General features: G+C 54.4%; 8 protein-coding genes across 8 annotated transcripts; 4 read left to right on the top strand and 4 right to left on the bottom strand.

Annotated features, from left to right (window-relative positions):
* Positions 1-6,775: 6,775 nt before the first annotated feature.
* On the bottom strand, positions 6,776-8,659 carry CCM_08129 (uncharacterized protein; the record flags this gene model as incomplete). Its single annotated transcript, XM_006673268.1, has 2 exons — positions 6,776-8,095; positions 8,159-8,659. 2 exons carry the CDS (start codon positions 8,657-8,659, stop codon positions 6,776-6,778), a joined length of 1,821 nt encoding a protein of 606 aa, XP_006673331.1.
* A 1,195-nt stretch (positions 8,660-9,854) lies between these two features.
* Positions 9,855-10,181, top strand: CCM_08128 (uncharacterized protein; the record flags this gene model as incomplete). The annotated part of the gene is made up of 2 exons (XM_006673267.1): positions 9,855-9,948; positions 10,036-10,181. 2 exons carry the CDS (start codon positions 9,855-9,857, stop codon positions 10,179-10,181), a joined length of 240 nt encoding a protein of 79 aa, XP_006673330.1.
* Positions 10,182-10,414: 233 nt separating this feature from the next.
* On the bottom strand, positions 10,415-11,043 carry CCM_08127 (mismatched base pair and cruciform DNA recognition protein, putative; the record flags this gene model as incomplete). The annotated part of the gene is made up of 2 exons (XM_006673266.1): positions 10,415-10,675; positions 10,735-11,043. 2 exons carry the CDS (start codon positions 11,041-11,043, stop codon positions 10,415-10,417), a joined length of 570 nt encoding a protein of 189 aa, XP_006673329.1.
* Positions 11,044-11,974: 931 nt separating this feature from the next.
* CCM_08126 (lysophospholipase-like protein) lies at positions 11,975-12,943 on the bottom strand (the record flags this gene model as incomplete). The annotated part of the gene is made up of 1 exon (XM_006673265.1): positions 11,975-12,943. The coding sequence occupies one exon, from the start codon at positions 12,941-12,943 to the stop codon at positions 11,975-11,977; it is 969 nt and encodes a 322-aa protein (XP_006673328.1).
* Positions 12,944-13,525: 582 nt separating this feature from the next.
* Positions 13,526-15,275, bottom strand: CCM_08125 (cysteine desulfurase; the record flags this gene model as incomplete). Its single annotated transcript, XM_006673264.1, has 3 exons — positions 13,526-13,948; positions 14,134-14,957; positions 15,020-15,275. The coding sequence occupies 3 exons, from the start codon at positions 15,273-15,275 to the stop codon at positions 13,526-13,528; spliced, it is 1,503 nt and encodes a 500-aa protein (XP_006673327.1).
* A 653-nt stretch (positions 15,276-15,928) lies between these two features.
* On the top strand, positions 15,929-19,695 carry CCM_08124 (Amphiphysin-like protein; the record flags this gene model as incomplete). The annotated part of the gene is made up of 9 exons (XM_006673263.1): positions 15,929-15,964; positions 16,057-17,287; positions 17,352-17,356; positions 17,385-17,417; positions 17,468-17,475; positions 17,533-17,592; positions 17,814-17,823; positions 17,900-18,200; positions 18,284-19,695. 9 exons carry the CDS (start codon positions 15,929-15,931, stop codon positions 19,693-19,695), a joined length of 3,096 nt encoding a protein of 1,031 aa, XP_006673326.1.
* A 518-nt stretch (positions 19,696-20,213) lies between these two features.
* CCM_08123 (uncharacterized protein) lies at positions 20,214-21,155 on the top strand (the record flags this gene model as incomplete). The annotated part of the gene is made up of 1 exon (XM_006673262.1): positions 20,214-21,155. One exon carries the CDS (start codon positions 20,214-20,216, stop codon positions 21,153-21,155), a length of 942 nt encoding a protein of 313 aa, XP_006673325.1.
* Positions 21,156-21,801: 646 nt separating this feature from the next.
* Positions 21,802-24,170, top strand: CCM_08122 (uncharacterized protein; the record flags this gene model as incomplete). The annotated part of the gene is made up of 2 exons (XM_006673261.1): positions 21,802-21,981; positions 22,047-24,170. The coding sequence occupies 2 exons, from the start codon at positions 21,802-21,804 to the stop codon at positions 24,168-24,170; spliced, it is 2,304 nt and encodes a 767-aa protein (XP_006673324.1).
* Between the last annotated feature and the right edge of the window lie 2,085 nt (positions 24,171-26,255).

Below are 26,255 nucleotides of genomic sequence, written 5' to 3'. Positions count from 1 at the left end.
GTCGAACAGTTGCGACTTGGAGTTGAAGTTGGAAGAAATATATTTGGTGAAGGCGACCAGTTGCCGAGGAGATGCCGCTTTTAATCTCAAACAAAGAAGTGCGGGCGGCGTCGGGGGGCGACTGGGGAGATGCGCAAGGACGTTGTACCAGGGTCGCGCGAGGGCAATCGCTGCGTGTTAAATGAGCTTTTGCTGCACATTAGCAATCAGGCCAGGAAAACAATTGAGAAAGGGGGAGGTGATGGGGAGCAGCAGCGCAAACAGGCCAAGGAATCGGCAGCGAATCTGTCACAGATTTGACATTTGACCTCGCCGTGCACCGAGCAAAAGACAGGGGCCACTTGTAATAAGCTTGCGATGGCTGGCCCAGCTGGCTGGATATAGATGAGGGTCGGCAGTGGGAGACAGGGGGCGTATTGGTTTGAGATAGAGGCAGAGGGAATGGGAGCAGGTCCAAGGCTGCAAAGTCGAAGGACGTACTGATAGTCTGGTACGTCGGCACTGTTTTTCCTTTGAAGTTAGGCAAGCAGAGACGGTGTCATTTCGTCGGCGCGGAACCACTGGGCCAGATAGAAGCCAATGCGTTCTTGACAGAAACGCAGTGGTGTGGGAGATGCGCTGATAGACAGGCAATCGCTAGCTGCGAATCGTGGATAAGAAATGAAGCCGGCGAAAACGGATGGAGGAGGAGGGAGAAGAAGAAACGCAGCAGTGCGCAGGTCCAGGATGAAGAACTACTTTTAGGACAAATGAAGAGCGCAATGGGCGAGCGCAAGTGCTTCTTTTTTTAGTCTTGTTCCTTTGGCTCTAGCGTCTTGTCTTGTCTGCTGGCTGGTGGCCGCTTGGGGTGAACGGACGAGCGTGAGCGTGGTGGTACGGGCACCCCTCCAAGCCTCCCCTCTCGGTAGCGTCGAGAGCAAGCACAAGGGGAGTTGGGGAGGTGACAGGGGGCAGACCCTTTGGCTTTTGGTGGCGAGCCGGGGCTGCATGGTAATGGAGGCCAGGTACATACGGGTACTCCGTGGTTACACCCACTGTAATCTGTACCAGTAGAGAGTCAGTACGGTAGTCAGTTAGTACGTGGTAGTGAGAGAAGGCTGCGATGGTGAGAATCCCAGTCGGACGGGCACCAGCTTCAGGGGTGAGGGGTGGTGGGGAAGACGTGCATCCGCGCATCCAGCACGGAGGGTTTGAGCGAGACACGCTCGCCTGACGCCGCCATGCAGGTCGTCGCCGCCGAGTAGGCCAGCTCGTAATTTGTAGTCAGGATGCAAATGTACCTGCTTCGTGCCTTGCAGCAGTAGCACGGGACATGGCGTCGTCGCAATGAGCCCCCTGAGTACAGCAGATGGCAGCCGCGTGAAATTGGCTTTGCCAGAGGCCGGTTCCCTGTCTGGCTCATCTGTTCCCTTTTTTTCCGCCGCGCGCTGGTCTGGTGTGTGCTCCGTACTGTGGGTCACCGTCCCGAGCTAAGACGGCCCTCCTCGCGAGTGGTGGAGCAGTTGGATAGTTACTGCATGAAAGATGAAAGGAGAAGGGAGGATGCAAATGCACGAGGCAAGAGCAAGAAGGTTGTGTTGTGTTGTGCCAAAAGGCAAGGACGGATTTGACGTGCAAGTTATTTCGAGGACAAAGAACAAGACGGGCCGTCAAGCTCTGACAATTTGATGCCTGGCAGCTGGCAGGCCCCAAGCGACAGACGGCGACAAACGGGCTGCGAGGGAGATGAACGGCAATTGCATCCGTTCAACGTCCGTCAACAGCGGTGGACAAGTACCTGTGACGCGGCGCTACAAGTACGACAGTGACGACGCTAGTACGACAACGGCCTAAAGCCCGCTGCAACGCTTCAGTCCAGGGCTCTCGGGGTCACGCTAATTTCATCGGGCGGTACCTTATTTAGCATAGGTACAACCATGTGCTTTTTTTAATTAATTCGATTTCCCTTGCAGCTACTCCAAGTCCAGTGTCTTTCGGTACCTGGTGGGCTGCAGGCAATATCCCCGCCGGCCCGCTCATGCACCACGGCGCAGTTGAAGCCATCTCCAAGGGCAGACAGGCCTGTCGTCAAACACGACACGACGCCAACGCCTGCCCTGCCCACACCCGACTCCCTAACTACACTCATCAGTCACTTCATTCTTCAACTCGACTCTGCAATCGGCATGGACAGAGTAGTTCTTACTCGGAATCGTCCTTGCAAGGCTCCGCGCGATCGATGGTCAGCGATGCAGATGCACCCTGCCAACATAAGCACAGCATATTACATACAGACGGCGATGGCACCATGCCAACCATGACTAGTATTACAATGAATACCAGTAGGTACTTGTCCGCTCAGCTGCTGCACATATGTATGTACGGCACCCCCATCATCATGATCCTTTTCGCGAAACGCTGACATGACTTGTACTGACATTATGCGCCAGCTCGCCTCACCCACTCTGGGGCACCGCTGTCACTTCGGAATGGCCATCTCTATTTCGGCAAGAAAACGAGCTAATTCAGGCGGATGTATCAAATGTCACCGCCGCGGCTCATTCCCGTCCGACAGTCCATCCGAAACCCCACGCTCCTGCCATTACACGACGCCAACAGGGTTGGTTGCGCCGTGTCCATAGCCTCACGCTACGCCCTCCGTCCCATCCCAATACACCACTGATGCATATCAGGCAGGTTACATGACATGTGCATGAATGACAGCCATTCACGCACGACGACACCATTTGCCGCCAACTGCGCGCGACAATTCCTGGTACAATGTTGGTCGATGCGTCTCTCATGCACGCCAAATTATGTTTGGTGTCCTAATCAGTCTTGATGCGGCGCTGGCCTGAAACACGAAACATCTTCACCTGCAAGTGCAGCCTGCCTTACTTGGAGGTAATTATTACCTCTGGGCTCATTATTATCCCCATCCTTTCCGTTGGGAATGGCGTACCGCAATGCTTCCAGTAGATTTCCTTTTTGTGACGAGTCGAATCCACCCAGCAGCCTCCCTCACTTGATTCAACCACACGACGGTAGCTTCACCTGTTTGCCACTCCCGGTCTTGAGGAGCGGCAGCGCCCCGACACTGATCAACTCTGGTGTCGTGTCGTCTTCCGCTTTCTTTGCACCTCGCGGATGTAGGCAGCCTTGGGACATTGTTTCTACCTAGTTAACTAGTAGTGAGTGGCGCTCCCGCTCTGTTCCGTGGCTGGCGGGCGTTGGACCAGTCAGTTGGCTCACTGTCCGGGCTCAGCGTGCCTGAAACTAGTGCGCTATCCAAACACTATCAGTATTCACGAGCACTTCCCGTCGTCCTTGGGTCGCGCCGTGGCATTGACATTTGTTCAAGATAGCTACTTGCTCCACCTTTGGGCCAGCTCGTTGTCGACTTGTTGTTCTTTCTTGAGCGCCTCGGAGGCTTGTAAGCTGAGCTACGGGCAGAAGGCGGCGGTCAAACAGATGAAAGTTTTTTTTTTTTTTTAGAAAAATAATGTGGCCAAAAGCTTTTGCTCCATCGTGCGCTGCGCCAAGTAATACCTTGGTTCCGTGGTCACGGGCTTAGTGTGGGCGGCCCAAGTCACTTCAGCACAGACACTTCCACGAGGCGATCTACGCCAGGGCCCATACATGGTGAGTCTGTGTCTGTGTGCCCTTGACTCGGTACGAGAGCCTGCATGCATTGACGGAGGAATACGCAATAGTTAGAATTGTTCTTTGTTCTTTGTTCTTTGCCATCGGAAACTATTTCCATCAGGTACTTGGTACTAATAAGCACTTGTTGAGCCCCTGCAGATTGCCGGTTCGAACCGCCTTTACGGTGTAGGGTAGGCAAACATTGGAAAGGTGTTATGCCATTGTGGTTATGTGGGATGATGATGTATTGTGGAGGTTGTGTGGGCTCTAGAGAGATCTCATGTACCCTACAAAAGGTCCTCCTCAAGCATCAAGCATACGGATATAGATACAAATCACACACAGTAACTAACAATTCACCACCAAACCACTCCTGGCAGGTGTAGTCAGTTTGCTTCTTGCATCGCGCCACTGAGCTGTCACTGCGGACCTGTTTGTTCTTGCTTGTTTTCTGCCCTTGTTGAGCAGAATTGTGCTTTTTCTCTCTCCACAGCCCTCTCGCTTTTAGCTCGGCCGCGGCACTTGTTCAGACGGTACCTAAACGCCCACCACGGCACTGGCACCACCATGTCTCACTTGATGGATAAAAAAAATAAAAAGCAAAGTGTGCAAACTCTCTTTGAATTTGAATATCTTGTCGCCGGAGCATCGCTCCATCCTGCACCGCCTCCCGCTATTTGACATGCCGTGTACGACTCTACGAGACGCCAGGCGCTTATTCGGCGGCCACAAGAAGTGCTCCCGCCTTGATTCTCCCACAAAAAGTTTCGGCCCCCCCGAATGGGAACAATGCTCGGTGCGCAACTACCAGTACCGCCGTGATACGTATACACCAATTCGGCTTTGCATTGCTTCGGCCCAACGGCGGCATGGCGTGTCGCTCTCATTGCGCGTTCGTCTTGTGCAAAAGTCAAAGCCATCGCCAATCGGTGTGACCTCATATACCCACTTGTGATTCTCCATGATCTCCGAATAAGCAGCCATTATAGGGGGTTTTGCACCCCCAAATATCAGGTAATGGGGCTCTTATCACACCAAACGGTTTGGACGTTGGCTTGACGGCAGGAGAATAACAAGCAGGGGCAAATCGCGGATTATAACCCGTGTGTGCTCCGTATTACTTGCCCGTCAGGTAGGCCCCCAGGGATGGGATGATGTGCCGAGACGTCCTGGACCCGGCAATCTCAATCTTGCCCCCTCTGAGACTTCAGCCAGGGTCCCAGCGATGAACTGACAAATGGTCCGAGCACACTGTGCGCTCCAGCCAACTTGTTTTCTTGTGCTGTGGCAAACAAGGAGCTAATAAGAGGTAGGTTACGGAGTCACCACTTTTTGAGACGGACCTCGCAATTTTCATCAATTCGGGAAGGGTGATGGGACTTGTTTAAGCGGCTGTCACCCGGCCCCGGCCCCGTGACACCCCCACTGCAACTAACTATGTTATCGCGGGCTTGATGCGACCGACCAACAACACAACAAGAACAACAATGCGGCGGCGAGACAGAGAATGGTTTCTTGTGCCGAGAATCTTCTCTTTACGCATGCTGTCGTCTGAAGTGTTTGCTGATCTACCAATACCCTTGTCCCACTCCTTTGGCGCGCCGTCCACATGTTTGCCTACCCTACACAGTAATGGCAGATATGCGAAGCTCCTCCTACACTGGCCAGAACATCAAAGAGTACACGGATTCACGGGCGCTTGTTGCGAGATTACGTCCTCGTGCGGGCTGCATTTCCCGGGCAACTTGTGTGACAATGACTTCAGGCGAGACGCGCAAAGTCTAGTGTGGCCATGTATGTTGACCCAAATTAACGATATATTGATAGAAGTGATCCGGCATGTTTACTGTAATCCTTCTTTGTTAGAAAGAAATCAATGCGCAGATGCCCAAATTACAATGTTTACACTTCAGCATGCGTTTTCTGATATTGATGTCATCTTTCACACCTTCAAGCTTGTTCACCTCTTCAGATCTCGGCGTCTGACATCTCCGGTATGCTAATCCATAGACAGGTCCCTGGCTTTTTTTTTATAGACCGTGAGCCATTGGAGCAGACCTTGCCAGTGGGTTCCCATCCTTAATGGCGGAAATACGCAAAGGCCATTGACGGGGGCGGCCCTTGCAGACATGGTGGGCAAAGGAAATGGTAGCCCAAGACCTACCTGCCTTGCCAGGCCCTTGTACGAGTACACATTTTCGTCGCTACTGTACGGCCACGTTTCTCATCGCCCCGACTCTCCGCTTAGCTCTCGTTGGAATCGGTATCCTTTCCGAGCGGTCAGGGATCCGGGGCCGGCGGGATGCACATGAGACGGGCCGCGCGGGTGGGCGGATGAAGAAGCGCACACCCATCTATATTGAGGCAGCGCAGGAGGCGGCTCCATTATATGCACGTCTCGGATATATGATGATGAAAACCGTCGAGGTGGATCTCGGAACCGAGGATCGAGAGCCGTACAAGATCTCTCCCATGATCCGAGAGCCGAAAGAACTAGGTCGTTCGCTGAGCAGGGAACATTCTCGCAGAACCGTCATTTAAAGCAACCTCACAATAGAAAGTGGCATTTTAGTCTCAGAATAGCAACATGGGAAATGAGCATCTATCTGTGTGGGCTACTCCCAGTCATGACCGAACAAAGCATCAATATCGTCAACATCGGGATCATTCCAATCAATCTCGGGAATCTTCTAGCTCTCAATCCCATCATCCAATTCAATCCCCAACACACTGCCCTCCCTTTAAATTCATCACCGCCGCGACCGGCACGTCGCGCTTACCTGACCTGCGCACCAAAAAGACGTACGTCTCCGCGAGGCGTCGACACTCGATGCCCCTCGCGCCCAGGTTCAAAACTGGCCCGTAATAGTACCCGTACATGTCCTTGAGAAAGTTTCGTTGATGCGATTAAGGCGATATCGACCGAGTCCAGCAGAAACCGCGTCATTGTAGCCTCTGCCAGCCAACATCAAGTGGTCCACGCCGATTCGGCAGCTGCGAAAGCGTCGGGCTACAAGTGAGCCATATACACCGACGGAAAACAAAAGATAAGTGGCTATATCCACAGATCTACATTTTTAATATATAAGGTGTTATCACTATTGTACAGTTTTCACCAGAGCTATGCTGGTCAACAGACGAGTGGTGCTGGTCAGACACTGTCCACGCCGCACTTTGGTTCCTCATTTCCAGACTCGTCCTTTTCTTGAGTACTTCCGTCCACGGTGGACTCTGAGCTGTTGCCTTCTTGACCATTGCCGTCGGTGGCGGGCTCTGACTCGTCAATCGTGGCGTCTTCTTCTCCTTTGTCGACCTTGGTCTCATCCAGATCAGCCTTGTCGTCCTTTGTATCGCTCTGTTCGTGTACCTTGACAACTTTGCCTGGATTGTATTTCTCAAACAAGCATCTCAGCTCGTCATCATATCTCTCCTTATCTTTCAGCTTGCGCTTCACCACCTCATCACGAGCTTCTGTCGGCCAGAACAGTGCCATGGCTTCCTGGGTCTTGTCATCCGCGAGCTGCGGGGACAGGCGATCCATCGCGAGTCGATACATGGCATTGATGGAGTTGAGCGCGCTCCAGAACCAAAACGCATCAGACTGCCACGCCCGCTCCATCACGTGGGAGAGCGCGACGCTGTGCTTGTTGCCCAGCTCCCGCTCGACCTCGGCCAGGACCGCCATGAACTCTAGGCGGATTTCGTTGTACGCGTGATATCCCTTGTCGCAGATTTGATCAATCGACGCCTCTGTGAGCCAGTGCGGAAGAGAAAGCATCTCCACCGGCAGGCTGCAGGTCCACTCGAGATCGACCAGGCAGGTAATGTTCCAGTCGGCATCGACAAAGATGTTGCCCGCGTTCAAGTCGGTGAGCTGCAGCACAAACGGGCCGTGGTTGTAGTCCTGGCCGATGAAGCGGTACGCATGCAAGCGGAAGCTGGTGTGCACGGCCATCTGGAGGAGGCAATCCGCCTCGTCGAACACGGCGTTTGGCTGCGCCAGGAACTTGTCGTCGTGAAAGTCGAGCATCGCCGCAGCGTACGACTGGGCCGTGCGGAATGTCGTGTCCGGCGCCATGGTCCGCGGGGCCGTGCCATTCTCGAGCACCATCATCGAGGCGGTGACGGGGCGGCTGGCAAGCGCAATGGTGCCGTCCCTGTTGAACCGAAAAGAGCCAATACGGGGCTGCGGGATCGAGGCAAGCGAGAGCATGATCTTGGACAGATTGCGGAAGAGGGTCTTGCGGTGCTTGGGGTCCCCCTTGTGCTCCATCCATGTTGCAACAAGCATGGTGCCCTGCTCTTCTCTCACGTACTCCAAAAGCATGTACGAGCTGTCGAAGCCGAGCGCGGCCGCACTCGTGTGAAGTGTGTAATTGGACAGCGCCGGCCGCCCCAGCAGACGGTTTGCGAAGCGGCGCAGCCCATGAATGACGCGGCGAACAAGGGATCGCTGCCTAGAATGTGTAAACTGCCAGAGTTGGTCATCATTAGCCGGCGGAGTAGCACGCTAGACGCCCCGGTGACCGTTTACCTGCTCGCCGCCGCGAAAGCCCAGGCCATACAGATGCGGGATGCGAATGTGCGGCACGTTGTCCTGCATCCAGGCGTACGTTGCCACCTCTGTGGCCAGCTTCTCCTCGGGCGTGCCCGGAAGCCGCTTCTCGGCCACCTTGTGCGGCATCGGGCAGCGGAGCAGCAGGTCCAGCGCGCCGTGCCTCTGCTGCACCTGCACGGGGATGCACACGTTGAACGCGCCGCGCAGCCACTGGCTGGGGTGCGACACGCTGCAGGTGTGCTGGCCGCTGAGGCCCAGATGGTGCAGCGTCAGCGCCGAGATGGCGTCGCTCTGGTCCCAGAGCTTCATGTACAGGCTGTTGGTCTCTGGGTAGTCTTGGCATTTGACAATCATGTCCTCTTCCTTGGCGACGGCTGATTCATAGGTAATTGCGGGACGATCGGTGAGGATCATGGTCGCCGGTTCTGTTTCCACGGTTGCTGGGTCTGTTTCCATGGTCGCCGGTTCCGTTTCCATGGTCAATTGAGGCTCTGGTCTTGCTGGTGATACTGCCGTTTGTACAGTGCAGCAAGACGAGGCGTTGGTTCAGGGGCTCGGAGCGTACAAGGCTGCGGAAAAAGAAATGTTCCTACAAAAGACCCTTGCCAACAATGCGCGACAAGGAATTGTGTAATTCGTAGACAAGACGGTTTGCAAGTATCCAGTCCACCAAAATATAATACTACTCCCTGTCAATCCGAATAGAAGATGCGATTTTGGCATCTACAGACACCAGTTAGTCCATCATCATCAGTGGACCCTTGATCGTTGACCAGTTTCACATACATACAGACGGGTCTGTCTTGTTGTGTGAGAGAAGCTAGAAGAATGGCGAACAGACAAGTATTGTCTGTCATGGCTGCTTCCAAGGCTTCTCTTTTTCCATTTTTTGGTGAATGCTGCGCTTTTGCGAAAAGGCATGTCATTACGACCCCATTCAGGGCAGACACACAATCACGCCTGGGCGAAGAGCCGGACAAAAGATTAATTAGTGATACCTCGTGCCATAACTCTCCGTTGTTTACAGGTGGTATGTATTATGTATGTACATTAGCCAGCCAAGACGGTCGTGCCGTGCCACAGCGGTCCCCCGGCGCCGCCCGCCCGCCAAGACCTGTGCCTGAGAACGTCTCGCTACAATTTACATCAAGGTCTAGTCTGGGTTTGCTGGATTTGTGAAAAATAGAGGGTCCAATGGAGGAGAGCGGTTCAACAACATGGCAATATGAAGCGGCGTACCTGTGACGCAATTGACACGGAAAATCATTCTCTAGCCTCTCTGTCAAGGTTCGGTGTAAGTTCCAAAGGCCGTCAAAGCACGACGGGTGGCAAACCGAGACAGCGCTTCTACACGGCACCATTCGCAAAAAGAAGCCTGAAGTTATTCCAAACCTACATCTTTGATTCCAAGCATCTCTCTAATTTTTTTCAAAAAAAATTCAGTGCCCGGGAATGCTTGCGTACAATCGCGCGCACTACCGGGTACGCTGGTCGCTCGGCCGTTTTAGCCAACAATTCTGTGGCGGGGCTGTCGATCCAGCGCCACAACCCATGACGATGGCTCTCTCTCTCTTGAGGCGCAGCAGCCCTGCCTCTTCTCCCCCCCCTTCGCATTCACAACTGCATTCTCCAGAGTCTTCTTGGAAGAACATTACAAAATCAACAACTCAACATGTCTGGCCCGTCGGCTACCGAAAACGACGTCGAGATGGCGCGCCCCGAACCCGCCATGCTCACCAGCCAGCCTGTCCGCCACCAAGCTATGGGTGCGTCAAGTCGACCGACGTTGTGCGCCGTCTGGAACAAAACGAGCGCGTACACGAATGGATGACAGGGCTAACAGTTCAATCTAGACGCTCAAAAACCGCACGCCGACACCGAGAATACCGAACCCGAACTTGGGCTGCGAGGAGGTGGAGAGACGTGCCCTGGCCGCTTCTGCTTCATCATTCCTTGCCCTATTCCCATCAACTGCTGCATTTTCCCCTGTCCTTGCTAGTTGGACAGCGCCACATTATATAGAACATGTCCATCATACAATTCACCATCATTTTTAATGGCACATTTTGGATACAACATTACTGCCCTTCACCTTCGTCTTTGACTCATCTGTGCCATGATGGATTGAAGCAAAATGTATTAAGGATATTGGGCTATTATATCGTTACGCGTAAAGTCTCGAGGTATCAAAGGGGTATCAATCTGGCCCGCAAGAGTACTGCACAAAATCTTCTACTCCTTGTTCTTCTGTGCCTGCTCAGCTTCGGCACGCTTCTCGAGATCAGCTTCAACACCACGCTGGGCAGCCTTGCCGTCGGCGCGCAGCTGGTCATAGTGAGCCTTACCCGACTCATCTCCCATAGCCGAGGCCACGGCACCGCCCACAACGCCCTTGGCACGGTCACCAACGCCGCCGGCTAGATCACCGAGTTGGCCCTTGGCCTCCTGCTGTTGTCCCTCGAGGTTCTGTTCGCGACCGGCGTTCTTCAGGCCCTAGCGTCATCGTCAATACGCAACGCTTGCTACCATGTATAATTTGCGGCGAAACATACCTGGTGGCCGATGAGACCACCAACGGCTTCCTTGGCAGAGCCGATAGTCTGGTTCCAGGAACCGTCAGTTCGGTCGGCACTGTCCTTGGCGATGCCGCCGTCCGTCGTGATGCTGACGCCGCCAGCCTTGATGCCAGCCTTGGACTGCTCGTGTTCAACCTTGGCCTGGTCTTGAGCAACCTGGCCTTCCGCCTGCTGAGCGTTGTTGCCAGTCAGACTTCCGATAGCACTCTGCACGGCTCCAGTGGCGGAGTTAACGTAAGACTGGAGGGTCGAGGGGGTTTGTTGCTCGTTGGTTTGGTCAGACATGATGACGGTCTTGTTGTGTTTGTTGATTGCGAGTCAAGTGTAGAGAGGATGGAGGTAGAGTGAGTTTGGTAGTATCAAGAGTAGAGAAGTTGGGAAGTGGTTGATGCGAGAGGTAGAGAAACAAATGTGTAAGAGGAGAAGGGGCAGACAGCTTTATACTCTGTCGGATGTGTTCGACCCTGCTTCACGATGCCCCTCCTTCCCTGACAATTTTGATGGTCTGCGAGACGCTCCCCTAACATGTTGCAGTGGCCCTTCCAACCGCTTTCCCGCTGACATCCGTGGCTTCCCATCGTATCGTGGAAACAGCTCAGCGATTGATGTGGCGCATCTTTCGTAGTGATGATGTCATAGATGGTCTTTGAGGCAGGCAGGTGCCACATTGTGTGTCGTTGGTGGGGCTTGCCTGCTGTGGCTGGCACATCCAGAAACAAATAGAACGCCGCTGATGCAACTTCAAATCAAGGAATCCCAATTTTTTTTGTGCATGTTTGGTCCAGAGGACCACGCGTCAAATGAGCTGCTTTCTATGCGTATATGTGGTTGGTGCATTGGCCTGTGTTCGAAATGGGTCTTGAAACTGACGACCATTGTTGCCGCACGACGGCGATTGCATCTAGTTGCTGCAACGTAACAAAAACATGTTCTATAATTGAGTATGTGACGTCATGTGCACTTCGACTTTGGTCACCGTTGATATTGCATGTTCAAGGTCGCAAGTAGATGTATGTCATGCGCATCTTCAGTTGAACATTGACCGGTACGTCAAACCGAACCGCCCAGACTGTATTAGAGTATAGTAGAATCTACGAGCATCACTAGTATGAATACCATGGCGCAAACAAACGCGGCTCCAGCTGGTCATCGTGGGGTATCATCACAAAATCAAGCAAAACGCAAAATGCAAAACTGCCCACCCCGGGAAACCTCGCTACGGAGCCACAGACTGCAAAAACTCCAAAATAGCATCTGACAGCTGCTGCAGGCCCTTGTCCTCCAGCGGGTAGTGTCCTGCACCCTCGAGCTCGACAATCTTGACCGGCACCTTGCCGACCCTGCCCAGGACCAGCTTGCTAAGATGCAGCGGCGTCCACCGATCCTCCGCCGGCTGGGTCAGCAGGATGGGACACACATCAAACGCTTCGTACTCGAGCGCCGGCGCGTAGCCCGAGTAGGTGGCGAGGAAGCGCATCGACGCCGCCGACCCGGCCGACGACGCGTCCTTGAGAAAGACGCGGAGCGCCGCGGGCTCATTCACCAGCGCGCGCATCTTGCTCACCCACGCCATCGGCAGCCGCAGCGCGGACAGCCCCGCGGCGTTGGCGAGGCGGGCGAGCGGCACGCCCGCGCGCGCCACGACGGGGTGCAGCGCCGTCTCGTCGGCGACCTGCTGGATGCGCTGGTCCAGGAAGGTCATGCCGACGATGCCCGCCACCTGCCTGTTGCGCGCCGCCGCGTGGTACGTGAGCATGCCGCCGGCCGAGAGGCCGTAGAGCACAATGGGCCGCGTGTCGCCGCGCGCGCGCTCGTAGTCGACAAAGTCGCTCGCAATCTGCACCCACTCGTCGTACGCGTGCGGCCGGCCCGCCGCCGCCACGCGCGTGCAGCCGTAGCCCGGCATGTCCACCGCCACGAGCTCGTAGCCGGCCGCGTGCAGCGGCACGCCTAGTATCATGGACATTTGCCGCCCGTTGGTCCCCACGCCGTGGTGCAGCACCACGCGCACCTTGGCTGACGGGTTCGGCCACCGGTCGAGGTGGATCTCGTGACCCCGGTGCGACCAAAACTCCTCGACGGGCGAGTGCGCCGGCGTAAAGTGAAGACGGGCCGGTAGGAACTTCTGTATGTCCTTCCAGGCCTGCTGGTCGGCGTAGGTGGGGAGTTGAGTAGAAGCAGCCATGACGCAAGTTCGATAGGTTCTTCAGGCGCTGGACCAGTATTGAAGATTGAAGAGAATGATCAAGGTTGACACAGTTGAAACGGCGCGCGTGGGACCCAACGTCTAGTTATATCACGCGCGGCAGCCGCCAATTGGCGGATGCAATGACCGAGGTACTTTTTAAGTTTTGTCAAGATAAAACGGCCTGCATCGACTCCTCCTCTACGGCAGTCACAGCCAACGGCGATCATCCACTGCCGAGGCAGTGTGTGCGGGGCATTCCGTTGTAATGTTTTCATAGCAGTCAACATTTTATTGATAGCCGATTTTCCTTGCTCGCCTCTGCTCAGTTTGTACACTGCACCAATGTGCAGCCCGATGTGCTGTTTGACTGTTGCAATCTATAATAGTTACACTTGCTGGCACCCATGTCATAGGCAATCTCCATGTATTCGTGGCTTCGTGCCGTCCTGAAAGTTGATAACAAGAGGTATCATTATTGTACAATTCTTTATACACACGAGGTCCAGCCGTGTTTCTGCCAGTGTCGTGGCAACCTATGTTGGTCGTACCCATGTCTTCCCCCATACCTAATCTTTTCCCTTAGTGCTGACTCCATTGGATGGTGTCCAGATCGATGCCCTCCTGGACCAGCTCCCACAGCGGGCTAAGCTCGCGCAGGAAAGTAACACGCTCATCAACCGCCTTGAGCACGTAGTCGATCTCAGCCTCGGTAGTGAAACGGCCAATACCAAACCGGATACTGCTGTGAGCGCTTTCATCACTGTTTCCGAGAGCACGGAGAACATAGCTGGGCTCCAGAGAAGCCGAAGTGCAAGCACTACCCGAAGACAGGGCAATGTCCTTGAGCGCCATTAGCAGCGACTCACCCTCAACGTAAGCAAACGAGACATTGACGCAACCAGGGTAGAATGCGTTGGGGTCGCCATTTTGCGTCGTGTGTTCCATGGCGAGGAGTCCTGTGAGCAAGCGATCGGACATGGCCTTGATGCGCTTGGTGTCGTACTGTCGGCCGAATTAGCAGCTGCGCTTCGGATAGTGACCCAGATAACAACAAGTGTGGAACAATCAAAAATCAGATAGACGCTTCAATCAACAAGAAATGGCCTTGTCACAGGCCATTCAGAAAGCCATGCATGTAGAGCAACTCATCTCGTAGTTGAAAATAAACAAGTAAAAGAATCACGTACCTCCATTTCTTCCTTGGCGATGCGGCAAGCCTCACCAAAGCCGGCAACTAGAGGAGGTGCCAGAGTGCCGCTGCGTAGGCCTCGCTCCTGTCCACCACCAGTGATGAGCGGATCCAGACGCACACGAGGACGGCGACGGACGTAGCAGGCACCAATACCCTTGGGGCCGTAGATCTTATGCGAGGAGATCGACATCAGGTCAATGTTCATGGCGTTGACATCGAGTGGAATTTTGCCGACAGCCTGGGCAGCATCGGTGTGGAAGAAGATCTTGTTTGCACGGCACAGCTTGCCGATCTGTTCGATGGGCTGGATGACACCAATCTCGTTGTTGACTGTCATGATGCTGACAAGGGCAGTTTCAGGGCGAATGGCCGCCTTGAGCTCGTCCATGTTGATCAAGCCGTTGTTTTGGACCGGAAGATATGTGATTTCGAAGCCCTCATCCTGAAGATGTCTGCAGCTATCAAGTACGCACTTGTGCTCAGTCTGTGTCGTGATGATATGTCTCTTCTTGCCGGAGCGCCCAAAGAAGCGGGCAACGCCCTTAATACTCATATTGTTACTCTCCGTCGCACCGCTAGTAAAGATGATCTCCTTAGGGTCAGCGCCGATGAGGCTGGCGATATGTTCACGAGCTTCCTCGACAGCCTTCTCACTCTCCCAGCCGTAGGCGTGCGTCCGGGAGTGCGGATTACCGTATTCGCCAACGTAGTATGGAATCATGGCATCGAGGACTCTGGGATCAACAGGTGTCGTCGCTTGCATATCGAGATAGATTGGCCGTTGGCCTTCCTCCATAATGGCGGCGTCCTTGAGGACCTCTGCAAATTCACGTCAGCCTTTGAGCTCTCTGAGGGGATTCTGCGCGCGAGTCGACACGAACCTGCCATGGGGCTTATCTTCATCTCACTGCCATTTTGCATCATCGAAGGAGGAATGCCAGCAAAGTCCTTCTTGTCCAGCTTGATTGCTGTCTCGACTTGAGCGTTATTGGGCTTGGACCCGGTAACATATGTTCGCCTCCTGGCGCCGCCGATAATCGTAGCGGCACGAGCAGTGCCGTTGAGAGACACGCCAAGTGCCGAGTTACGACCCAGGCGGGCAGCCGAGCGCATCGCACACGATGAAAGGCTAGCCATTGTGATGTGGCGATTGTCTGGATGGATGTTCGTGACAAGATGAGGGAGCGGAGTTAGCTGGCACACTTTATTCTTTTATTGCGGATGGCAAATCTCGAGAAATTGTTAGGTCAGCTTCGGCTCGGGTTCGGGGATAAGTGGGTCATATTGTCGTTGTTCTGATTGGCCGTTCCGGAGAATTCTCTCAACCGATTGGGCGTGGAGATTCGCCTATGTACATGGATAAGTTCTGTGGCAGCACTGGGGCTGCATTTTGGGCGTGAATATCGGCAATTCAATAGCATGTAGCGAATGAAAGATTTTGGGTGTCATAACTAGAGACTATTCTCAGAAATTCTTGAGATAATACAACCATCAGAAGGCGCGACTTGGCCTTGTAGTACCTGTGCTTCACCAGCTGACGTACTGAACCTCTGCGCCCGCCCAGCAGGTAGGTTCACGCGCCACCAGCCCAGCACAGCCACGGCACTGTCGTCACTGATCCAGCTCTCGGCGGCAACGACTAACTAAGCCTGCTTCGCCGCTTTGATTCCCGCCCGCACCAGCCTTTCACAACCACTCCAACCACTTTGCGACAGCATCGTCGCTTGTGACGACGCCTTCGCTACCCACAACACATTGCTCAAACGTTCTTGCCTAGACAAATCGCCATAATGAGTTTCAAAGGCCTTTCCAAGAGCATGGTCCGAGTAAGCAACCCCTCCTGTGACGCAACGTGTAGCCCCTCCACGCGCAGTTTTCGACGGCATCGCGGCCGGTAGCTAATGCCGCACCACCACAGGCGCCACAACAGTTCAAGGCCAAGTTCAATATCGGCGAGCATACGAAGGATGCGGTTTACATGGATGCCGAGCGCCGATTCCAAGAACTCGAGACCGAGACCAAGAAGCTCCACATGGAATCGCAAAAGTACTTCAACGCTATCAATGGCATGCTCAATCACCAAATCGGGTTCAGCAAGGCTATGACGGAAATTTACAAGCCTATTTCTGGTCGCATGTCTGATCCAACTTCAATGAAAATCGAGGGAAACCCCGAGGGGATCGAGGCCTGCGAAGAGTACGAATCCATTGTCAAGGAGCTACAAGAAACGCTCGCGCCGGAGCTGGATATGATTGAGACTAGGGTTATCAGGCCAGCTACCGAGCTCCTCGAAGTCATCAAAGTCATTCGAAAGACGGCCCAGAAGCGCGATCACAAGCAGCTTGACTACGATCGCCGCCGCGCGGCCCTCAAGAAGCTACAAGACAAAAAGGAACGTTCCGCGAAGGACGAGAAGGCCATGTGGAAGGCAGAGGGTGATGTTGAACAGGCCACACAAGACTTCGAATACTTCAACTCGCTGTTGAAGGATGAGCTGCCCAAGCTCTTCCACCTAGAGGCTGAATTTATCCAGCCGCTATTCCAGTCGTTCTACTACATGCAGCTCAACATCTTCTACACCCTCCACGAGCGAATGCAGCGATGCGATATTGGATACTTCGATTTGAGTAGGGACATTGAGGAGGCCTTCCATGAGAAGCGCGGCGATATTCAAGAGCAGGTAGAGGCCCTTTCCATTGTTCGATTTAAGACGACTGGCCAGAGACGCCCGGTCAAGTACCAACCCAGACCGGCTTTGGAAGGAGGCAAGCAGCCAGCGCTTCTGACGTACGGCAACGATGCCTCTAGCTCGGCCTCGAAGCCTAGTCCGAGGGTCAGCGCTTACCAGCGACCAACTTCTACAGCATCTGGGAAGTCAGCCGCACCGCCTCCATATAGCGCTGGAAATTCTAGCATGGCTATGGTCGCTGCGGCCAAGTCCAAGCCACCACCACCACCAAAGCCAAAGCCCAGCCACTTGGCAGGCGCCAAGCAGACTGAAACAGTCACTGCCCTTTATGATTTCGCAGCTCAAGCAGATGGCGATCTCAGCTTCTCGGCCGGTGATGTCATCGAAATTGTACAAAAATCACAAAATGAGAACGAGTGGTGGACCGGCAAACTGCGCGGCAAGCAGGGCCAGTTCCCTGGTATGTGAAAATCGCAGCGTCAGTCCAACATTCAGCTAATCTCCATACAGGAAACTATGTTCAGTTGGGGTGAGGTGGGGATAATGCGCGTTGCAAGTTGGGCTTCATTGCATTTCACACCCAACTGGGTGTAAGCGAACTCGTGTCCGGAGAGGTCACGACCAGGTTTGAACTTAATAGATGGCGAGGTAACTGGCGCAAATCAATATTTAGTTTTTAGTAGGATAATATGCTGTATATCGCAGCAGAACAAAGATTCTCGATACTGCGACTTATGGCTTTGGCTTTGGCAACGTGACCGAGCCGTTCGCGCTCGCAGGCGATTACCAGCTAGATGAGGGGAACTGAGCCTGATCCCGGCTGGCGCACTTTCTTACGACACTTTTAGCTTAGCTTTCCCTCTACGATCGCCTGCGTCCCACTAACTAGGTACTAACCGGACGCCAACTTCCAGGCCATAACAACGCTCACAGTAATCTTCGTGGATACGGACAGTGCATATGGGGAACTGGTACTGCTTGTGCAGTGCCCGCACTGTGCGGACTCACCTTATAAATACACGGCTCTCACTGGCGTGGCCGCAGCCGTGTAAGGGAGCCGATGCAATCCTAGGGCATCTCTCACACACATATCGAACAAGTGCCTCTTGCTTGCTTGTTTGCGGACTATTTATTGCCCATTCTGCCCTCATCCAGCATGCTGAATCCCAATGTAGATTGGGCGGCGCCCTTTCAGACCGACCGGCTTCTGGAGATCCGGTCCTCTGGCAAGAAGAAGATGCCCGGGATTAACGCCATGTCCGGGATTGACAAGCAGCTTCATTCTTGCCCTGTCAAAGTCGGGAAACTTGGCATAGACGGTGACTGGCACGATTTGACCTTTCACGGCGGCCCGGACAAAGCCATTTTGGGTTGTAAGTCTTATTGTCTCCCCTACTCCCACGGGACTGTCAGGTGGCTCACACAAGTCTGGCAGACTGCTCTACTCATTACGCAGACTGGAGGAAGAGCTATCCCGAGCGCGCGGAAAAATTTGTGCCGGGCGGCTTTGGCGAGAATTTCGTGACAGCACACATGAATGAGAGAAATATATGCATTGGTGACATTATCCAGTTTGGCGACAGCGTACAGCTCCAGGTCTCGTTGCCGCGACAGCCCTGCTACAAGCTCAACCATCGCTTTTCACTAAAGAACTTTGCGCCAACGACATACAAGACGAGCCGCACCGGGTGGTACTACAGAGTCGTGCGCGAGGGAACGGTGTCTATTGGAGATGAAGTGCGCCTTGTTGAGCGCAAGTGGCCCGAGTGGACGATTGAAAGAATACAAGAATTCTTGCATCGCGATACCAATAATCACGAGATGAACGAGAAGCTGGCTGCCGTCGAAGCTTTGGGCGATGAGAGCCGCGGCATGTTTAAGAACCGTGTGGCCAAGGCCCTTCGCAAGGCGGAACCCAAAACCGAGGAGGTGTGGCGCAAATTCCGTGTTATCGAACGCAAGCAAGAAACGCCTCGAATCATCTCGCTCCAGCTTGATACAGAGGAGATCGACGAGGAGCTCCCGAAGACGCTTCTGGGAGCTCATGCTAGGCTGAAGCTAGGAAATGTAATCCGCACATACTCGGTCGTCTCTGGCGATGAAGCTGGGGTTGGTGTCGGCAATAAATTTGAGCTTGGCATTGCTCTCGAGGAGGATAGCCGCGGTGGCTCCAGATACATACACGAAAATGTCAAGGCAGGGGATATGATTGAAGTTGGGCGCATAACGACAGATGTCAAGCACGGCATGATGTCCAGCAACCACGTCTACATTGTTGGAGGCATTGGTATTACTGCCTTCATGGCTGTCATGAAGAAGGTGCATCAGATCAACTACAGTCTGGAGTTGCACTACGCGGTTCGCACAGCGCAAGAGGCAGCTTTCTTGGACAGAATGGAACCATTCCGAGACAGAGTCAAACTATACGACAAATCCAAGGGCGAGCGGATGGATATTCCAAAAATTGTCAAGACGCTGCCATGGAACAGCAAACTCTACGTTTGCGGCCCGCCCAGGATGATGGAGGCGGCTAGAGCGGCTGTCCGGGCGAACGGCCTGTCGCACGACGAAGTGCACTACGAAGCATTTACCGCCGATGTCTCTGGCGATCCATTCGAAGCTGTGGTAGCGAACAAGGGGGACAAGAAGATCAAGGTAGGCGAGGATGAGAGCTTGCTGGAAGCGCTGCGTCGCGAGTTCCCGGATGCGCCGTCGAGCTGCGAGGTTGGTAACTGCGGTACCTGCAAGATTGTGCTGAAGAAGGGCCAAGTCGATCACAGAGGCAGTGCGCTGGAGCCGGACGAGCAAAAAGGCCACATGTTGGCGTGTGTGAGCCGAGGCATGGGAAGCATCGTCGTGGAAGTGTAGTTGCCTTTGCATTGTTGAGGTTATTTAGAAACGATGGATATGCTTTTATATGCCGCGAACTGGATACGCACTGTCCTTGATGGCAGAGTGAGAGCTGTAGCAATTAATACGGTTGTCCTAGTAGTAAGTCAAAACCCTGTGATTTTTACTTTACTTTTGATCATAAAAATCCGTCCTGGAACATGAATAAGACAGCCGGAAGAGTACACAAACACCCAATTTGTTTTATACTGTAATGCCGGGTGCTCAGGATGACTTTTGAACTACTTACAGGGCGGAACGTACTTTTTTGAATCTATAATTTACTTGAGTTATTCATATAATTTTAATTGATATCAGTTTTCATTTTCAATAATACTATTCAAGCGACCGACCACCTAGGTGTTGGTGGTGTAGAGTGCTTATCGATAACAACATGGGCGCTTTTTTTCTGCGACTTGCAAGAACTTCTTGAACCACTCATTGTCACATCTCGCAACCACACTCCAAAAGTACTCGAACTCTTCGCAGCCGGAAAAATGGCGCCTATAGAACCGGCCAACGACCAGTTTGTGGTTTTGCCAATCCAGATGCCACCATGCCCATCCTTCCCCGAAGTCGCCGTCCACGAAGTCCGCATCCGACGAAATGCGCCCAAGATTGCCACGGCAAACGACTCGCGTAGCCTGTTCCTGAAGAACATTCCTGCCGATAGCACAGAACAACATTTTCGCGCCGTATTTATGCAACTCGTAGGCGCAGGCCGCTTCGAGGGCATCAGCTTCGAGGATGAGAGCGGTGCTTTGCATTCGATCGAGCCAGCCCAGGCCGTCAAGATAAATACGATGGCGAAGAAGCGCAAACGAGACGACATAGAGATGGAAGAGCAAGAAAAAGAGAGACAAGCGATACGACTCCCCGAGATTTGGACAAGAAGGGTACTACGCAGCAGCAGCACGGCTGTGGTGCTCCTCGCGGACGAGAAGAGCGTGCAGCTAGTTCTCAAGGCCATCGCCAAAGCAAACAAGTCCAAAAAATATCCGATTTGGGAAGACGGGCCATTGAGCGGTGTATCACCCCTTGGCGTGCCTTGGATATCATCGCACCTGCGAGACTCGCGTGTGGACAAGGCGGCTGCTCGCAGGTCGGTGCATGCCTTCTTCAACGCCTTTAACCGCAAGGAGAAGGAAGCCGCTGAGTTGGCCAAGAGACTGCGCAATGAGCCCGATGAGGATGGTTTCGTTACTGTTGCACGGGGTGGTCGCACAGCGCCGGCTAGCAAGTTTGAGGCTGAAGAGGCCAAGCGTCGCCAGGTGGACAAGGACACAAAGAAGAAGTCCGGAATGCAGGATTTCTACCGCTTCCAGCTGCGCGCGCGGCGCAAGGAGGAGCAGGCCGGTTTGATGAGGAGGTTCCAACAGGACAGGGAAAAGGTCAACGCGATGAAGGAGAAGCGCGGCAAATTCAGGCCCGAGGCGTGATGTCACCATCAAGGATGAACGAGTCCCAGGTATCACGTAAGTCACAATCTTCCTCTTCTACACACTGGACCGGGATGACGCCGCGGGGCCATCAGAGTGCAATCGGTTAGCTGCCGTTTGCCGTATGGTGAAGACAACCGCGTTACCAAAATCTTCTCAACTTGCCTGAATTGGTCCACTCATCGCTACTCTATCCACCACATCTTGAAGAAAAAAATCAGAAATACTTTACTGATCCTGTCGAAGGGATGTGCTCTTGCGCATATTTAGCTATATCGACGTTATTTCCCGGCACGTGGACGGCAGCACGGTTGACCACGAACAAAGCATGCACCATTTTCCAATGCGCGACATCTGCGCTACGGCGCACTGTAAATATCTGCAAAATGTATATAGAAAAACCAAGGCTAAAATATATCCCGAATTATTGTGCCCAGTTCTGTATCTCTGATTCTCTGTCGATCAACCCGGAGATCACGCTGAGCCAGTAATGTGGGGCGTACATCTTATTGTTTACTTTCCCCCACCCAGCAACGAATCCAAGCAAAAGCCTGCCATCTGCCAGCCGCCGAGAATATACCTGGTGATACACAAAAATACTGCGGTAGAGGCGATACGGCATATAATCCTTCCGTCAATCGTCGTCATGGCCGAAACGGAGAATCTGCGCACCGCTTCAGCGTACATCAACAACCAGCTCCTGTCGCGAGGGCTCCTGCGAGATGGGCAGACGATTGACTTTGCTGGCCATGGAAAGCGCGAAGACGCTTCAGTGACCGCTGGACGTATCATCAGCGTCGTAAACGACTTGATCCTGCGTCGCGACGTAAGAGTTTATAACTACACATTCTGGAGATTTTGCTGTATATTTTTCTAATCACGAATCCGAAGCGAGATGCCGATCACCGCGAGTCTCTATCTACAACGATGCGCTCACTGCGCGCCGAAAATACCAAACACGTTAGCGATATAGCCAAACTCGAAGAAAAGAACGCAGAAGCGCAGCGCAAACTCGAAATCGCCACGGCGGCCGAGAACGCCGCCAAGACACAGCTCAAGTCTGCCGAATCTACGATGCGCGGGCTCAGGGAGCAGCTCTCTCGGACCAAAGGGTTGGTTGCTCAAACCCGGACATCGTGTGCGACGGAGGTGCGCCGCCGAGACAGGCAAATCGATACGCTGAAGAAGCAGCTTGGCGAAGCGGGACGAGCCCGAGGTGCACGCGCGAACCCTGCGATTACGACTATTACCATTACCGGCAACTTTGACGAGGAGCCCCCTTCTCCCACCAAGACTGGTGGTATAATGAATGACGAATACAGCCTACGTGGTGAATCTACAGTGTCATTAGCCAAGTTGTCGCAGAGCTTGAGTGAGGAAAATGAGGCTGTCCTGGCGCTCATGTCACAGGCAATGGATGAGCTGCGGGAAATGAGCGGGTTGGAAGAAGGCAGGACGGAAAATACTCAAAACAACCGGCAAAAGAGCCTGGAAGACATGTCTACGGAGCTGGAGGATGTCATGGAACATATGCGTCACATCTTGAACAATCCGTCATTTGTCCCGATTGAGGAAGTTGTTATCCGCGAAGAGGAGATCAACCGCCTCAAGGATGGATGGGTGAAGATGGAGACTAGATGGAAGGATGCTATGCTTCTGATTGATGGATGGCATAGACGAATGGCTGCGGGCGGTAGCCCCATTCGAGAGGACGAGCTCAAACTTGGATTCCGCTTGGGATCTGTCAGATTAACAGGCACAAGAAGCCTTGTCGGCGACTCCACCCTGGCACCCCTCCCAGAGGAAAGTTATGACGAGGAGGAGCAAGCGCAGCACGCCGACGAAGATATATACGATCGCAGTGACGTCGAATCTGAGGGCTATAACGAGGAAGAAGCGGCTGTATACGACCACGAAGAAGTCGCATTGGATAGGGAAACGGAGGAGGCCCCGACAGAGGCGCCGATAGAGGAAATTCAACAAAATGTGGCCCAACAGGAGTCCGAAGTGCCTCGAGACGCGCACGAAACTCGAGAGCCACAAGTTGAAGCTGAAGACGCTGCTGTAGAAGATGTCTCTCGGGAATCGACACCGCTACCGGAGCAACCGCAGCTGAGTCCTCTCCGAAACTCGTCTTCAGCAGGCAACCGAGGATCTCAGCAAGCACAACCCGCCGTGACAATTAGGAGAAAGCAGCCCGAGACCACTTCCAGCAGCTCACTCCCGGCACCCGCCCAAAGACCACGCCCGGCATCTGGTGCATTGTATGTGCAGAAGCGAGGCCTTGAGCAGCCTGGCCGCCGGCCCACGCGAATTGCCACTCGAGCTCCCGAAGCCAGCCTCAACACCCGGCCAGCGACTAGAGTTACTTCACTGGAAGAAGCACTGTTGTCAAAGCCAGCACAAGCTCTCGAGTGGAGGATAAAGGAATCCACCGAGAAGCAACCAGCAACGACCACAGAAACGACGACACAACCAACGCAAGAGCCTACTCAGGAGTCCACGGAAGACGCACTACCCGAAACACGGCTACGCAAGACGACCACTTCAACAAACCGGCGTACTGTGGACCAGTCTACACCGTATAAGCGTTTCCCTCAGCCTGCAGAGCCAGTACCGCAGCAGAGCCCATTGACCATGTCCAACATCGCTGCTAAGCTTGCCGCCTCTGAGGCGAGTGCAGATCGTGTGCGTGCCAAAGTTCTGGCCGCAAGAAGCAGGTCTACCACTTTGAAACTGTCCAACAGTTTGCAGGACTTGAATGGCGTGGCACACGAGGAAGGTCTGGGCGCCGCTGGCGCTGAGAGCCAAACACGCGAGCAAGTCGATGACTTGGAAAACGTCGATCCGGCCAAGGCTGATCCGGAGCGTCCGGTACCAGAACAAGACAATGGTCATCGCAAAGTACAAAAGCGCAAGCGAGATATCCGCATATCGAGCAAGAGGACATCAAGACGGCGAAGTACACTGAGCCCGATGGAGCTGGAAACCCTCATTGCAGGAAATGGACAATAGAGACGTTTACCGTGATTTTGAGTTATTTTTCTTCTTTTTATATATACCAGTGCTTGTTCTTCTTGCATACATGGGGCGCGGCGGTAATGGGGTGATTTTGGAGTTTCTGTCATTGGAGAGAGGATACTTGTGGCATGGGAACACCAGAGGCCATATAGCGTATGCGTGACTATTAAATAACTCATTTTCACCAACATAGCGTGTGCCAATTGATCGATGTAGTCTGCAGGCATTATTAAAAGTACGTCTACTTGGACGAAGAACCTCACCCGGAACAGTTTTAGCGCCACGAGACATGCATTCGCAGCCGAGCTGCAGCTTCAATTATACACGCTCTCGCTTCATCCTAAGGACCGCGATGTGAATGGTTGGAAAACGCCACCGCTCGCGGGCCACTCTGTTGGGCGATGGAAGCACCCATTCACCGATGCTGCTTACGTCCACGGGTTCCACGCTCTTTTGACCTTTTGACGTAGGCTGAGACTACAGAGTACAAATAAAGTGGTGACTACGTTGGACACCATCAATGCTTCTTGACATGACGAGGCTGGCATGCACAACAGGGGGACGGGGGTTCGGATAAAAAGTCTGCTACCCCTCCTTTCGGAAAAAGAGCAGACAGCCTCAGGAGCAGTGTACACAAGCAAACACAAGCTACAAACATGAATATCCCAGGCACGGAAACAGTTCGGCGCACAGCAGCCCAGGAAGAGGAAGACGGGCGGGAGGTTTTGCAAAACCTGCTCGACAAAAAGTACAACGACTGGCCCAACGAAGCTGGTGTAAGTGGTATCCCACGTGCAGCTGTACAAATTGTGTATGTCAGGCGTTGACGAGGAGGGTGGGCATCTGCTGCCTGCTATAGTTTATCGGTCTTACGGAGCACCGAGGCCCGGTAACGCTGACAGTCCGCGGGACGATTCCCTCGTATGCTGCCGGCGCGCTGTACCGCACGGGGCCGGGTCTGGGCGAGGTCGAGACGGCCGAGCACGGGACGTACCGCGTGTCGCACTGGTTCGACGGCTTCGCGCACACGCACCGGTTCGACATTGCCGCGGCCGCGGATCAGCCAGGCGGCGCCTCGGCGACGGTGACTTACTCGTCGCGCCGGCAGGGCCAGGAGTACATTGACCGGCTCAAGAAGACGGGCTCGCGCGGGGGCATCACGTTTGCGCAGCGCAGCGACCCGTGCATCGGGCTGTTTGCCAAGATGACGAGCCGCTTCGACAAGGAGGTCAACAACAACGTCGTGGTGATGCGCAACGTGCCGGGCCTGGGTGGGAGCAGCACCGGGACGGCGGGCGGCCACCACGCGGCGACGACGAGCAACCTCGTGCTGACGACGGACAATGCGGTCCTGCAGGTGGTCGACGAGGACACGCTCGAGGCCGTCGGGGACGGCACGCAGGCGGAGTGCTTCCACCCGGCCCTCAAGGGCCCGCTGTCCCTGTCCCACGCGCAGCGCGACGACGAGACGGGCGACCTGTTCAACGTGAACCTCGAGCTCGGCCGCGTCCCGACGTACCGCTTCTTCCGCGTCAACGCGGCGTCGGGCACGACGGACATTCTCGCGACGGTGCGCGACAAGGACGTCTGCGCCGCGTACATTCACAGCTTCTTCATGACGCGCCGCTTCCTCGTGCTGTGCGTGCCGTCGTCGCACCTGGCGTGGTCCGGCGCCAAAATCCTGTGGACGGGCAACATCCTCGACGCGCTGAAACCGTTTGACGCGGCCGCGCCGTGCCGGTGGCTCGTTGTCGACCGGCGGGAGGGCCGGGGCGTGGTGGCGCGGTTCGCGACGCCCGCCGGCTTCTTCTTCCACTCGGTGAACGCGTTTGAGGAGACGACGGCGGCGCGCACGTACCTCAACCTCGACGCCATCCAGTTTGCGACGACGTCGACGCTGCACGGCCTGTACTACGACGTCATGCTGCGGCGCGACGGCGCGGCCGATGCCTTTTGGGCGGACCGGGATATCGCCGCGTCGGTGCGCCCGCGGTTCGTGCGGCGGCGGTTCGCACTGCCCGCGACGCCGCAGACAGCCGCGGAGAGGGCGGCGGCGACGGCGCCCGAGGTGCTGTCCAT

This window comes from Cordyceps militaris, assembly GCF_000225605.1.
Source record: "Cordyceps militaris CM01 unplaced genomic scaffold CCM_S00006, whole genome shotgun sequence".
Classification (NCBI taxonomy): Eukaryota; Fungi; Ascomycota; class Sordariomycetes; order Hypocreales; family Cordycipitaceae; genus Cordyceps; species Cordyceps militaris.
This window is presented reverse-complemented; position numbering and strand designations above follow the sequence as displayed.